At 50.9% G+C, this 15790-nt stretch overlaps 1 protein-coding gene across 2 annotated transcripts in view; it reads left to right on the top strand.

The window, feature by feature from the left end:
* The first annotated feature begins 7941 nt into the window (after positions 1-7941).
* Positions 7942-15790, top strand: part of TBX15 (T-box transcription factor 15) — a 90472-nt gene continuing 82623 nt past the window's right edge. Inside the window, exons 1-2 of one of the 2 annotated variants that reach the window (XM_088052083.1) lie at positions 7942-8258; positions 11224-11346. In XM_088052083.1, coding sequence (XP_087908209.1) covers positions 8057-8258; positions 11224-11346 — 325 coding nt within the window. In that variant the 5' untranslated portion in view covers positions 7942-8056. The remainder of the gene's footprint in view (positions 8259-11223; positions 11347-15790) is intronic. The other variant, XM_005523865.3, reaches the window with a different exon arrangement.

A 15790-nucleotide genomic window follows, 5' to 3' on the forward strand; every position in this document is an offset into this window, starting at 1 on the left:
TGGCCGGCCGCGCCTGCTGCCGGCACTGTCTTTCCCTAAGCCGGAGCCCGTCGCGGCTGAGCTTCCCGTGGTGTTTTCACACGGAACCTCCCGGCTGCTGCGCCCACGCCGGGCAGCCTCGGGAAGTGCTGCCGGGGCTGCCTGCCCTAGGTCCGGCTGGCCGGGGGGCTCCGCTCTTCCCTGCTGCGGATGTGTCCCTGCGGTTCGGCCCCTGCGGACAGGAGCTGGCTGCTGCTCACCGCCCGCCTCAAAGTATTGTTCTGCGGGAGCCTGAAGGGCGGCATTGCGGCCCTCGGGCTCCTCCTCCCAGTATGCCACACACCGCTCCTTGACCCGGGGCGACTCCGTGCCCACTGCGACAGGGGCGCGCCGGGGCCGAGCGCAGGGCAGGGCGAGAGGCCTTGAGGCGGGGGAAGCTCCGCACACGCTGCCGGCCTCGCTGCTGCGTGCCCGTGTCTCCCCAGGGAATGGGGAGAGAAGATTATTTCACTTATAGAATCATGATAGAACGTGACCCCGACAGGAATGCGGCCGGCACCGAGACGGGAGCGGGGGGATATCTGTAGGTTTCTGCGGCTTTGCGAGGAATTAACGGGATGGGCTGTGGAGAGCCGAGAAAGCTGCGCTGAGGGAGGGATAAAGACTCAACTGGATCAGGAGGTATCCCACGGCTCGTGGCCCTCCGACCGATTCTAAATTTTTTATCTTCCAGGTAGGAAGAAATTTCTGAGAGGCGTGCAGGTCGCATGGCAGAAAAAGGGACCACAGATACCAGGAGAAACTCCTCCCTCCAGCCCAAAATTTCTTCCTGAGAGAGCCCAGTCCCCAGCAGCTTTCTGGTTACTAGAAACTAATAAAAACAGTATTAGAAGCTAATAAAATCTTGTTTAATAATAAATCTGGGTGAATTCCGGGCACGGAGCAAGAGTGGAAGAGGTTTGAGATGCAGAAAGAGAGCCCGGGTCGGGGTCCGGTGGCTCATGACCATTTTTGAGGGGCTTAGAGCCGCGTGTCTGGCGTGCCTGCCTTAAACAGCAGTCGTGTTTCATGTGGGTCAAAATAAGCCGTGTTTGAAGTTCCCGGGTTGTGTCCCGAACATATCTCGTGAGGAGGCGGGGGACCACTCTCCTGCTTCTGTAGTGGTGCCTAGCGTTGATAGCACGGGGGGATAAACTTCTGTTTTCCATAGTGCGAGGATTACATCCAGTGGCCGCAGATCTTTTGAATAGTCCCATTAAAGTCTGCTTCGTTTTAGGTTCGGCCCTAAACAGGATTGTTTACAGTATAACACATCATGTATGAGGTAGGGGAGTGCAGAGACGTCTCTTGGTTCAAAGAGCCGTGCCTTGAAGAGAAAAAAATATTCCCCTTATATTTATTTTTTTGACCGAACACACATTGAAATGCTGTGCGCATTCCTGCTTTCCTCCCTGGAAAAGCGGGCTTTGGATCCCGTCTCGGTAACAAGGGGCCGGTTGTCCGTCTGCAGCGCTCCATATGAGAACTATTGTGCACAAGACCCACAGCGTTTTCTGGGGAACGCCACTTTTTCGGCATGTATGACGCTTGGGGACAAGACTGGGACAAGGGGCAGCGTGGCTGCCGTGTGGGTCCTGCCCGGCCGCGGGGGAGGTTAAAGCACGCTTGGCTTCTCCCTCTCCTCCTCCCCGGCAGCAGCTCGGACTGAGACGGCTGCAAGGTACCATAGGCCCCGTGTCTCCAGATCTCTCCACTGTTCACTCAGTCCTCAGGATGTGGGAGCCGAGGGTTGCATTTGGGCTGGAAAAATCATCCAACAAAAAAAGAAACAAATCCCCAAACGTCAACTCCCTCAAACTATCCCAAATTATAATAGCAGCAATTATCTGAGAAGAAGCAGCTCTTCAACGTGCCGCTGTGTAAATGCTGTTTACTACCAGCTTTAAACTGATTTCTTTTTCTTTCCCGATGGAAAAGCAGTCAGGCCGCTGCAGAGAACAGTCACCTTTCACACGAAAATTTCCCTGCCGGGACTCGCTTGTGGGCTGTTCCACGCCTGATCCTGGCCCGGCTTTCCCCGGTGGGTGAAAAGGGAGGCATAAGCATCCCGATCTGGGGTCGGAGCCATAGGAGTGCTGAGCCACGGCAGAGCTGAGCTCCTCGGCCTCCAGGAGATGCTTGGCCAGCGACCTTCTTGAGACCAGTTCTTGTGCCCTGAGTCTGACAGTGAGTTGGTCAAAGTTCTTGTCCTAGAGTTTGTCTAGATATGGCCTCGCTGGCAGCTTTTGCTTGCTCCATTCGAGGTTTCCTAACCCTCTAGAACTCCGAAATTCCTTAAGGGTGGTTTATGTATTGGAGGGAAACCCCCAAAACCAGCAAACACACAAACAAAAAACCCAACCCAGATCTATGAACCCCTTTGAAATCTCTCTCGGTCTCGTCTCGCCGGCTAACACCACTCCAGAGTCCACCTGCAAACAGGGGCAGGAAGAAGGAGGCCCTGAGGAAACCTCAGAGCCCCGGTGCAGATGAGGCCGGGGGAGTGCACAGGGGGGCAGCGGAGCCCAGGGTCAGCTGCGCCTTCTCCTTGGCACCACCACCTTGTGTGAGCGACTTTGGCTGGTTTTGCCACCTCTCCTCGGGGGTGTCAGCGTGTGTGTGCAAATAAGGTTGTCAGAAAGGTAATGTGGCGTGTGGCATGGCTGATTGGACACCTCTGTCCCTCATTCTCGGAGCCGAGAGGCGCGCAGTGTTTTGGGGGGGGGGGGGGGGGCCTCAGCCCTGCTTTCCGGTGGTCTTGCCAGCCTCTGCCCTCCTTGGAGCTGCCTCCTGCCTCTCGCCAGCCGAGAGCTGCAGCCACGAGGATTCACCTGTCAGCAAAGACCTCAGCACAGAGCAGGGAGAAAATCTGCAGAAGAGGGAGGAAAAATAAATATCTTATAAAAAAGCGGGCTGTAGGAGCAGCCGGGATTGGGTCCGGGGCTCCCGTGGGTGTGAAGCCGAGTGTCCCGTGCGGGCGCGCCCCCAGGCTGTGCCCGGGGACTGCAGCGCACGGGGAGCGTGGAGCGGACCAGCCCTCCCGTGGGTATCTGCGGGTTTCACGCAAGCAGAGAGAGCTGAAAGCTGCAGAAACTCCGCGAGCCTGCTGAGAAGGCAGGCAAAGCGGGTCTGTAGTCTGCAAATGAAGAGAGAGATCATCTAGTCCCCCGCTTATCGTTCCGGGTTGTTCTGAAGTTTGGCGTGGTAAATACAAAATGCATGGCTTTTAATCCTGCCTGTGTTGTTCCAAGTCAGTAGCTGAGAAGGCAGAAGGGTCTCTAGCCGTGACTTTGGTCTTTGTTTGCGAGGGGAACCTGCTTTGTGTGAATTATTCACCATAATTGCCTATTTCCAAACAGCTCCGCGGGGAGGCTCCGAAATTCAGTCAGGTCTGACTGGTGCCTGGAGAAAAGTGTCGCCCGGAGCTGGTGGAAGTTCAGGGACAATTTTAAGTTCCCGATTCTCCTCCCCACCGGGAACACTGGGGCCGGGATAGAGCTGAATGGGGGGAGAGGCCCGGGGACAAGGGGCATTTTGTTGCCTTAAGCTCAAGAAACGTGCCGATGCGTTCCTGCTCTGCCCGCTCTCCTTCTGCCGCCCCGAAAACAGGAGAGACAAAAATAATATACGGGCCGAAACAAACAGGGGAGAAGTCCTGGCAAAATGGAGGGAAAGCAGTGGCTGTTTTTTATAGTTCAAGTGTATAATCGGATTTTTTTTTCTGTCCTGATAGAAAGCAGATAAATTTAGGAAGGGAGAGCTAAGAGAATAATTACAGGGTGAAGGTAGTTAAATTTTATTTCGAGTCCCAAAGGCAAAACCTGACATTTTATTGCAAACATCTGGAAGGCTTAAGAGACTGGCATGGTGTTTGTTTAAACACTAATAGAGATTTTTATTCTGTAAAACACAAACAAAGCCCATTTAAAAACACTTGAGACTGTAAATATTTTGCGGCGGTTCAATTCTCAAAGCCTGAGAAAACCGGGGGAAGGGGAGGGGGAGCGAATCGAGAACATAATAGGGGTATAATTATGAATTAGTTAATATACGCAACAATACCGTTTGTGCAGACCATAAAAATAAATTGCAGGCGTATTTTTTTCCCCAGTCACAATAACTGACCCCGCGCAGCACGGGAACATCACCTCGCTCGTGTTTCCGAGCGGCGACTTGTGCTTGCTTTCAACTTGCCTCTTACTAGAGAGCCAGCCTCGAAATCCTCGGACCCGTTAAAAGATAATCGGCGCTGTATTAAAGCCCAGTAAACCACTCGCTCACCTTATCAGACAGCCTTCAGCCCGCACCCGCTGACTGGCTTTAACGTTGTTTTCAATTGCTAACTGTAAGAAGAGAGAGAAATAATAGTAAATCCACGGGCTAGATCTGGATGAAGGACCTTCGGAAAGGTTTTTCTTGCGGTGGAGCAGGGTTTAAAAATGGCCCAGCCCCTGCAAACAGCACATCTGGACAGCACTCCCGCCCAGCAGCCGGCTCCCCTTATTTCTCCTTTTTCCCCCAAATATTTCCATATATAAACAAATATTTTTCAGGCTCGCTCTGCGACAACTGGAAAGCAGAAGTGAATGATTTCTTTATAAACTCCGAGGCCTGGCCCTGCGACCCTTGCTCCTGCCACTTTATTCCAGGGAGCAGTTTCCTGGATTTAATGGGAGCTACCCCTGCGAGTAAGAGTCTGGAATAAAGACCAGGCAAAGGGAGGCATTCATCTCTGGCTGCCGGGGGTCGGAGTCGGATCTGAATCCAGATTAAGGCCAGGCCTCTGGTAGACTCGAGGTTTACACCGCTCGCCGTGGGGAGAGGGGACCCTGGCCTCGGTGCTGCTGCCGCTGAGGAGCCCCGGGCTCCGGCTGCCGGCGGTGCAGCGCGGATGCCTTTTGCTCAGATTTTGGTGCAAAGGCTCAACCGAAATCCCATCCCCCGGCCCGGGGAGAGGGGGTTTTCTCCGGCCGAGCTTTCTCAGAGCAGGGGGCAGCGAACCCTGCGAGGGGGCAGCGCTGGCTCTCTGTCCCCCCCGCCCCTCTCATCCCTCCCCTTTCCCCCGCAAATCCAGTGGGGCCGCAAGGTCGCTGCAGGGTCTGCCCTCTCTCTCCGCTCGCACGGAGGAGCAGCAATGCCTTTGTGTTTACCGCTTTTGCACCGCCCGGCGCGGACTGGCACAGGGGGGCCGAGCTGTCCTAAACCTCCCGGGCACCAGGATAGGGCCAGAGAGGAGGGAGAGGAGCAGTTGTAGGGGCCGTGAATTCCCTCGGTCCCGGGAGCGGTGTCCGTGAGGTGCTGCTCTCCCGCCCCTGGCAAAAGGGTCTGCTCCCTGGGGTTTGACAATTAGAGGCCGCATTGGCTTGGAAACTGCGCTGTGTTTCTTGTCGCTGCTGCCGAGGCTGCGCTCCGCTGCCAGAGCCGGGCGCGGAGCGCTCGGACACAGCTCGCAGACCTCGGGTGGCACAGGAGAGAGCCCCAAGGTAAGAGACCCAAAAAAGGTCGGGGCTGCTTTAAACTGTCCACCAGTAAAACCACACTCAGTGCCCTGGAAAACGTATTTTTGAGTTCTTACATCAGTTCCCAAAATTCGCTTTAATCTTCCTGCCTTTCCAGCACCATTTCTTTTCACTAAAACGCTATAAATAATCCACTGTTTTCTTGGGCTCTTTTGCTAAAATCTCCTTCCAGCTTCTTTAATATCCTTCCTCGGTGTCTGCCTCCCAGACAAGTGTTTCCGAGGCTTTCGGAAAGAAGGATAAAATTGTTTCTGTGGGGTTTTTTGGGATTTTTTTTGGGTTTAGGTTTTTTATGGGGTTTTTTGTTGTTGTTTTTTAGTTTGTTCGTTTTTTTTTTTTTTTTTTGTGGGCTTTTTTGTTGTTGTTTTTTGGGGTGGTTTGTTTTATTTTTTTGGGTTTTTGTTTTGTTTTGTTTTTTTTGACATTCCTTCGTCTGGGAAAAGACACAGAGCCGGGGGACCCGCTGGAAACACATGTGCCCTCCTCCGAGTCCCCGCTCCCGCTGTCGGCTTTCTCCAAGCCCTTGCCTCGGTCGCTCCCATCTTGTTGTATCTCCTGCCCGGCACTGCTCCCCGCGGAGCCGGCGGTGCCAGGATGGGGAATACACGACATCCCGACATCACGGCAGTGCGGCTGTGCCCGTGGCTGAGCCCGCGGAGAGTGACCTGCCAAGGAGGTGTACTGGAGGGGAGGGGAAAGGCGCGACAGGGAGGGGGGATAAGGGGTGTAGGGAGGGTGATGAGACGTACAAAACCTTCTCCTCCACCTAGATAACAGGGTTTAGCTACTCCGGGATTTGCCGAAGAAGCGGCTTCTTTCGCGTTTTTCGTCTGAAATCCGTTTCCATGTGAACCCCGCCGGGCTGTTGTCAGTCTGCGCTTTAGGCCGGGGAGAGGCGGCTGAAGGGCTCCGCCGTACCACGCTGACGTGGGCACCATGGATTCACTCTGGGAGCAAAAGGAAGTGTCTTTGCCCCCTACACTCCCACACGTGCCCCTTTCACTTGTTTCCAGCCCCACAGAAAAAAAAACCAAACCAAAAAACATCGTCTATGAAAATCCTGCCGTAAGCAGCTCTACACGTTCGGGGAACAGATGAGAAACAGCGGACAAAAAATAATCCCTTCCTGAAAATTTGTGTGTCTCCTTGCCTGCTTTTCCACTGTGGCTCGGTACACGCTAATCCCCCCTCGTACTTCATAGTTATTTATATTTTATTTTGAACTTGCATCGATTTAACCCCCCCTCACGGCTTTCCCCGCTGTATTTTCCGTGTACACTGTTTCACTTGACTTCGCCTCTTTTTCCGGGGTCCCAGCAGCTGATGAAAACACACGCTTCTGTCACCTTCTCCAAAGCAGTCCTTGCTGCTTTTCACAGCGAGCCCCCCCGCGCCACGCGTGACCGAGGGGCGTGGGAGCAGCTGCGGACCCGCCTCACCCGGGAGGATGTCAGGGCAGAGTGAACAAGAGAGCAGAAATAAAATGCTGAATATTATCCAGGCAACCAGCCGGGATATGCACCTAGCGGCTTTGTTTTCGCTGTAGCTAGAGTGACAAAAAGAAGCGGGACAGAGAAAAAAATGTTTTTATTTAGATAAGAAACCCTTCCCAAAGAGAAGGCGCTCCCCGTGCCCGGGGGTATTTGGGTCTCCCAGCCAGCCCACGTCGCTCGCTCAGCCCCGCCGCTCCACGGACGCGCTTCGTTTTGAAGTGAAATTTCAACCCCCTCGAGACGTTGCTTCTGCTTCTGCCAAACACCGATTCCGCCGGCAAGGGCAAGTAACATATGGCATAAATGAAGTTTTAAAAACGCCCCGTCATCCGGCGCCGCTGGGTGGTAAAGCACCTCTCGGGTACTTTGCGTGGGGATTAGCCAGCAGCAGCGTTTGGGAAAGCTGGGTGCGGCGGAGAGAAGCGCGGGAGTTGTTACCTCTCTGTGTTTAGAATTATGGGTTTCCTACTGGCTCCCGGTTCTTCAAACAGTTAATTCTCCCTGCCGGTGCTCCAGGACTCAGATGGCCAAAATTCCTCTCCCTCAAGCCCGAGTCTCCCTCCCCTCCCTATTGGGTCGCAGCTTTTGGGTCTCTCCCGAGCTCTCCCTCCTATTGGCCGGGGACATTTTTTTTTCCCTTTTTTTTTTTCCTTGACAGGCGCACGCAGCCTGCCTAACTCTTGGAGAAAAAAAAAAAAAAAATCCCAGAAGTTTGGATCAATCAGAGAGAGACAGAAGGAAAGGGGAGAAGAAAAAAAAAAAAAAAAAAAAAAAAGAAATCCAGCCTGCAGCCCCTCTGAGCAAGTGCTGGGACCTGGGCTGAGCACACCCTCCTGGCTCTGCCTGCGGAGTATCTGCAGCCTCATGTAGTGCCTTCAGGAGACTGAGGGCTGGTTCTTCTGGGGGTGCAGCTGGGGAGGGGTGGGGGGGGGAGAAAGAGGCAAGAGGCTCTGCCTCTGGTCCCCGAGCTGTGTGCTCGCAGCCACTGGTCGCTCCTCTGCCCAAGGGTCTGGGCTGGGGGATAAGATGAGTGAGAGGCGAAGATCGGCGGTGGCCCTCAGCTCCCGAGCGCACGCTTTCTCGGTAGAAGCCTTGATCGGGACAAATAAAAAGAGGAAACTGCGAGACTGGGAGGACAAGGGGCTGGATTTGTCCATGGAAAGCCTCAGCCCCAACGGCCAGCTGGGGGACAATGAAGACCCAACTCAGTGCCTGGACCTCAACCCCGGTTAGTGCGACTCCTTTCTTTTCGGGACCCCCCTCCTGCCCCGCTCCCTCCCAGCCTCTCGCCCTGAGTCCCGCCGGGAGCTGCCCGCGGGGCAGCGCGTCCCGGAAAACATCCGAGACTGGGAGCACAGGAAAAAAGAAGCGGGAATTTTGCGGAGATTTCTTTTTTATGCTGCTGGTTTTGTGTGGGGCTCTTTTTTCATTTTTTTTTTTTTTTCATTTATTTTATTTTTTTTCCCCTTGCAGTTTACGGGGACTTTATCTTACTCGCTGTGTCTCTTTTCCCCCCCACATAGCTCCATGATCTCCCGCGAGGGGCGGCGTGTCCCCTCTGCTTCCTTTTTATCCCTCTCTCTTTCCACTCCCTTCGTCCTGTCGATCTCGATAGTCCTTCCCGGCTGTCTCGGGACACGCGTTTCATTTTGCCCCAGAGTTTCCCGAGCCCCGATCGTGGAGTTGCCGGCTGGGTCGAGGGCAAAGGAGTGGGGTGCAGGATGCACGCCTCTCATCTTTTCCGAGTCACCGGCCACCCCCCGTGTCCTCCCCGCGGAGACACTGCCGCCGTAAGCGGAGCTTTCGGTGTAGGAGGAGGATATGGGCGTCCAGGATCAGCGCTGCCCCGGGGCCCCGGAGCGATGGGGACCCGCTGTACACCCCCGCAGCTCGGGACCCTTCTCCCGGGACCGGACCCGCTGGGTTCCGGCCGGCGCGGCCTCGCTCCGCTCCCGGTACGGAGCGCACCGGCCGCGGGGGGACGGGGAGGGGGGACCTTCCCTCTCCGGAGGGAAAACCCTCCCGGCAGGGAAAACAACCTCAGCGGGTAAGGGGCACTGCGAGGAGTCCAGCCCCGCCGCCGAGCCTGGATCCTCCCGGGAGCAGCAGCCAGTGGAGCAGCGCCGGGCCCGCGGCCCCAAGGCCGGCGGGACGGGGTTAGGGTAGAGGGAGCACACCACTCCACTCCTGGTGTCTGCACTTTTAATTCTAAACTCTCGTTTGTTTATTTTTATTTAAAAGAGATCCAGTAGCTCGCAGCTATCATTTGGCTCAAGGCAAACCCTCGGTCTCCTCTTGTCCCCTCCCTCCCCAGGCCGATTCTCTCCGGCCTAAAACGACCTTCCGCAAACGCAGCCGCGGATCCGCGACCATCCCGAGGGTGAAAACGCGCTGGGCCTCGCTCCCCGAGCTGTCCCCGCGTCCTTCTCGCCGTCCCCTCGCCCCGCTCCCCAGGGCCTTTACAGGGGACGGAGGGAGCGGCCCCGCTCTCACAGTTATAGCCTGGGCAGAAGGCGAATTTTAGGTGATTTCTCTTTGCTTTTAATGCTCGGATTGGGCAAAAAGGTCAAATGATTTCTTTGCGCAAACCCTAAGAAAAAGGGCAGAAATATCCTCCACTCCTGCCAAGTCCATTTTGCTGCAAACACTTTTTAAAATTTATTTTATTTATTTTGCGTGACGTTCCCTGAGCTATCAATTAGCATAAGCTACCCAAAATTCAGATTAAAAAACCCAAATCAACAAAACAAAACAAAAACAAACAGAGGGGGAAAAGAAGAGAATTTTAGATCGAAGTATCAAAAAAAATTTATTGTAAAAACGTATATTTAAAGTGTTTTGAAGGGAGTTAAAGACCATGAAGATCTCGCCCCTCTACGCCCTCAAGGAACCGCATTTCAATTTGCTTTCAACAGCGGCAGCCTTTTCCGGTGCGGATCCTAGGGAGAAATAGGTAAAATCTGCTGCCAGGGTCGTCTCTCTCAGCGAAGGGACGGGCATAAAAGAGAGGGAACAGCACCGATCAACCAGTCAAAAAATAGCCTACGGTTTCAGAGGCTTCCCCGTTCAAAAGAATAAATACGCGACCAGAGACAAAAATCTGCTTTCTAATAACACAGTGTATTCTGCGCATCAGTCTTCTATTTTTTTTCTCCTTAACAGTTTTTCTTTTTATTTTAGAACCGTTTCTCATAAGTTTTTAGTCGCAATGGGGTATATTTTTCTATGGTCTAAAAGTTTAATTTGCCTATTTCTCCGTGAATTCAAATTCTGAAATTGGAAAACTCTCCGTGCGCCAGGTTGGAGAGCGGGAATGTCTGTTAGTGCCTGAAACCTCAGAAAGCAAACGTGATGTTTTTCATAAAGCAAAGGAAATCAAGAACAGTTTGAGAAATCATTTTTAGGAGGTTGATAGACTTTAAATAAAGTCCTCGACTGTAATTTGCACAGTCACTTCATTAAACCTAATTCCTCCGCGGTGTACTTTTGCTGCTGGGTGAAAATTGATTAGCGGCTCTATAATGACCACCAAATTCCATCTTTACAAGACCTAATTAAGAACAAACTTTACACCTAACGTATTTTAAACTTGCCAAATCTCCAGTGATATAACAAAAAAAAAAAAAAAAAAAAAAGAAGAAAAAAAGAAATTAGAAAAGGGAATTTTTATAGCGTCCCAAAGGTTCAACACTCAAAGCCGCTGCCCTCGAGTAGTGACGGGCTGCTCCTTCTGCTGGCGGTATTGCTGGTACGGGGGTGCTTGTGGAGAGGCCGCAAGTAGTACAGTTCGCGCGGGGAAATTAAGTCTTGGTTTTCGTGGGATAACCTACATCGGTCTAGTCCCATTTATCGACCTTTTCGCCTAAATTGCCTCCATTTCAGCGCGGGAGGGTCTGAAAACCATTCAGTGTGGGGAGCTAAACGCGGCCACGGATAGAGTAAGGCTTCTCTCTCCTTTTCCCTGATCTTTTGAGTGCAGGCGGGTGTGAGGGTTTCTCTCCCAAGAGCGGGACACATCCTCCGGCAGGGCTGAGGGCAGGAGGCGGCGGGGCGGCCCCGCTTCACTCCCCGCATCGCTGCGGATCTGTGCGGAACGCGTACAAACTGCAGCCTTCGGGAGCGCCTGGGAGGCAGCGCTACTCGTTTTTCCCCGTTTTGGCGGAATCCCTGACCCCTTACGTGCCATCTTACAGCCGTGCCCAAACTCTTCGGTGACGATATTGGCGAGACCTCCCCTCCCTCCGGGGCCGCATCTTCCTGGGAGAAGAGAGGTAGCAGGCTGGGAGGTGCCGGGTCGGGCTGTGGAGTGGGCAAAGGTGAGAAAAGCAAGCGGATAAATCCCCCAGGTTTGTAAAAAACATCTCCCGAGCATCCGACTTATTTATGTCTCAGCCACGAGTTTTGTCGCCAGAGTTAATGTGCTTTTTTTACGAGACTCATTCAAAAGGGGGATAAATGTGGATTTTAATCATGTGCGGGTTCAACCACTAACTTGTGAGAAGGAATTCGGGATTACAGCGGCTCTCACCTTCTCTCCCCACCATCCCGTGCACTCGGGAGTGGGGCCGCGGCCGGGTCGGGGGAGGCAGAGCTGGCCCAGGGGCTCCGGGGAGCTTCCCCTGCTGCCCCCGCATCCTCCCCGGCACTCAGTTCTCGCCGCCGACAGGCCAAAGGAGGAGGAGGAGGAGGAGGAGGAGGGTGGTGGGACGCCCCTCCGTCCCCTTGGCAGGTTCGGTTTCAGAGGACAGCAAAACAATGGGCTCGGATGTCTTCTGGGTATTTATAGATTTAACCTGAGCAGCGGAAAGGTCACGGGGGCCCCAGGGGTTGCCTCCCCTGATGTATATATTGTTTACCGTCCTCGACGGCGGTGGCGTTCGTCGGCCCGTCCCTTCGCCACCCCGTGGGCGCTGGGACAGACCGAGGCAGAGCCGAACTCGTTCCTTTCCCCGTCGAGAGTTTAAGACTTTTTTTTTTTTTATTTTTTGGAGCGAGTGGGTGGAATGCGTCTCCGTGGACGCGTTTGCCTTCACAAAAACACGGCTGCTCCTTCGGGCGGTCAGGGTCTCTTCACGGTGAGACGAGCACAGGCGCTTCAGAGGCAGAACAAAACGGTGCGGCGGATAAATAGACTTTTTCGGCTTTGGGTCCGTCCTTTCCCTCGCGACGAAACACACAAGCGATTTTGTAAACGAATTTTACTGCCGGTGTAGTCTTTGTATCACACGTCCATCCCATCGCTATTTTTGGTTGCATATATTAAAAGTGCACCTACCGGATAAAAAAACCCACCCAAACCACCAGAAAACAAACAACCAACCCCCAAACAACAAATTAAACAAAAGAAAACAAGACATTTTTGAGAATTTAATTATTCGTTCCTTGTGTTTACCTGAATCTAATCTGGCGAACTATTGCGAGCCCCTGCAAAGAGAGAAAAAACACGGCACACATTTTAAGACTCTCAATGTATCTATTACTTATGCTTATCCGTATGATTAAGATCCGGGAGTTTGACAAAGCCTTCAGTGGCTGACAAGAGCAAAACCTTCAGCTCTTTTAGCCTGGAGTGTTGTTCTCCTGTGTCTCCCGAGAGGTTGCGTCGATGTCCACCCCAACCCCGCTCCGCCGAGGGGTTCCTGCTCCTCCTTGCCCATGGGCAAACCCCCTCCACCGGCGGGGGTGCGGGTCTTTACCTCACCCTCCTGAGAGGTGAAGAGATTTTAAGAGCAAGAGAAAATGAGATTGACCCTTCTACTTATTTGTTTATTTATTTAGTTATTTAGTTAGTTGTTTGTTTGTTTTAATACCCTTGCTTCTGAATGCTTATATTGATGAAGTCCATACTTTGAGCAATGCCTGTTAAACCCGTGAAGAGGGAGTGACTTAATTCGGTTTCTCACTTCAGCTTTTGTTTGAGTGGATGGGGCTAGGATTTCAAGAGCTGGCAGAGCAATTTTTTTTTCATCTCTTTCCCGAGGTAGAGCACACTGGTGTACATCGTCCTCTGCATGTTCCTTGAGGCTCGTAGATGAGCAATGCTCTGTGACAACGAGATGTAAGACAGAGAGTGTCAGCTTTGCCTTTGCCTTGGGACTGAGCGTTATTGATGAGAAGTCTTTCTAACGAATTTGTGTGTGACTGGGATTGTATGAATTCATTCCACCCGTTGGATCATCAGTTTGCTTCTTTGAGACGGGATACAGAGCTCAGATCCATTGCTCCCTTGTGTACACGATGGAAGGAAATGTGAAAATCTGCCCCTCCTAATATCTCTGTTCTCCCCGTACCCCAGCAGCAGAGCTAATGCTCTCGTCTTTCCCAGAGGAGACAATTGCAGGAGGCAGATGGAGTTGTCCAGATGAGAGCCAGGAGAGCTGAGCCCTGTGGGGGCTTGGGAAAGGACTGTCTTAGTCAAGTTCATACTGCTCTGACCTTGGAGCCCGAGAAGACAGAGAGCAAGGATTTGTTCCTGTGATAATATGTGTCTTACTGAATTGGGGAACTGGGGCTGCTGGGTTTGTGAAACTCCTCCTGCAGAGAGACAAATTACACACACTGCATTAAGAGGGCAGGTAATAGAATAATAGAAGCAAACCTTAAAGAGCAGCAGAGCATTAGTTAAAGGGCAGTGTGTCAAACAATTTCTTTCTTTCTTTCATATGTATATTACAATTGCAGCATTTTTTACACAGGTTTATTCCATCTGCTGGTAAGGGGAAAGCTGCTGTTTCAAAAGATGTTTCTTGTCTTCAACAAGAACTTTGGGAGAATCCAGAAAGCTTCTGTTACAAGCAAAAGTCAAGTAATTCCTTACGAACCATCAATCACTTCTCCCTCCTCCCACCTGGGACTGAGCGCTTATATCAAATATCAGCCCAGCTAGCCTCTCCTCAGGCAGAAGTGTCCTGCCTTACCCGTATCTGTCTTTAAGGAAAACTGATGCTTTTTTCAGATGGAAAAGTTGAAAGATGCCTTCCAAGAGCTCTGCATTCAGGAAAGAGCATTTACATTGTTTTACAACACAGTTGGTGCCATTTGAGTCACTTCTACTCACACAGATCTCTGTTCCCATTGTAATCCGCTGGATTCCTGAATGAATCTTTGCTTGCAGTCTTAGGTCTTCAAAGACCAAAATTTTTTCTTTTTTCCAACGTTTCTTTTTCCTGCCTTCTGATCTAGATTACAATAGTTTAAATAATGCACTAAAACCAGTCTGAAAATATTGAAAAAAATTCTGAATGTATTGAGATAGGATCAGATGGCATTTACATTGCCCTTTTTGTAAAATTAGTAAAATCAATTCAGGTGTGATTTAAATCAATCCAAGTGTCCATATTGAGATCTGTAGTTTACACTGGTGACGTAAAATCAAATTCAGTGAAAGAAACTTGAATTTTCTAGACCTGACAACATTTCAGAGGTCGACAGAGTTTCCCAGAGGGGCTGAGCATGCTAGTGCCCGCTGATGGAGTTACAGCTCTTAGTTCTCTGACATCCTCTTAAATAGTGCAATTAATTGGCAGTAATGGGCTGGGACCTTCTGTTTAAGTCCTGACAGAAAAGGCATCGTGGGTATACACACATATGGGCAGTGTCTGTCAAAGGAGCTGTGTGGCTCCTTTGGGAAGAGCAGAAGTGGACACCTGGGTGTAAGGAAAATGCAGGCAAGTGGGGTCCTCCCAGTTCTCCAGTTCCTAATCCTGTCCAGAGCAGCTCTGCATAGCAGGGCATTGAAAGATTTTGCTTCTATAGCTTTTTATTCGAACTACAGTTTCCTCAGATACACTGAACCGTGCAGCAATGCTGAGACTTTTTTTTTTCCAGAGGGGGGGAAAACCCCAAAGGTGTAGCTTTCTGCTGCTTATTTCCAATATTGTTGAAAATAAGTTATGATTGCAACCTTTACACCTGTGAAACATCTGCTGTCTCAAAATACAACCCCACTGCATTTCCTGTGTTAAAAACTGTAGTGTGCTCTGGTGAGAAGTGCTAGGGAGAGATAACACAATGGTATGGTAAAATTAAATTGAGATATCTTTGAAAACAGATTGAGAATTTTTGAAACTGAGAAGAAATGTGTGCCAACTGAAATTCTAGTAGCAATTCGCGTCCTGGGGGCATCTTTTAATTGCATATTCTTCAAGGTCAGAAAACAATGAATCAGTAAATCAATCCCAGAAGTGATAAAAGCACTTGTTACAATAATATTTACAATAATATTTTCATATACCCTTTGCCTAATTGAGCTATTGATCTGAGAGCATTGTGAAGATGGTGAAAGGATTGTCTGAGTCAGAGCCCTGTGACAGTGGGCTGTCCACTGTTGGCTGTGTGTTTGCAAATGCAGCCTCGCAGCTGTTACAGGGGAGGATTCACCCAGTGAGTGGCTTAGGCCAGCACACACTGATTCACAGCAATGGAGGATTTTAATTCTGGGACTCAGCAGAAAAAAAAAAAAAATGAAGGAGGTGAGGATTCACTTAGATTTAGATTAGTAAAAGATTTTTAAAAGTTTTTTATTTTATGGAGAATCAGGAAAACTTAGGGTTTGGCCAGTCTTTCAGTATTTATTTTTGTATAATCAAACTACTTAATGTTTTTAAGTTGTGCAACCATTTTAGAAATAGATCCCAAGCCTCCTTGTTTCAATTAATTAAGAAGTACTTTTAAAATAGATCATAGAATGAATTAGCAAATAAAGAATAAAGCATTTTTATTTATCTAATAATCAAATCAAGCATTTGAACACTCAAAACT

This window comes from Pseudopodoces humilis, chromosome 2 (genome assembly GCF_049639895.1).
Source record: "Pseudopodoces humilis isolate 2021_Gansu_Grassland_sample_001 chromosome 2, ASM4963989v1, whole genome shotgun sequence".
Lineage (NCBI taxonomy): Eukaryota > Metazoa > Chordata > Aves > Passeriformes > Paridae > Pseudopodoces > Pseudopodoces humilis.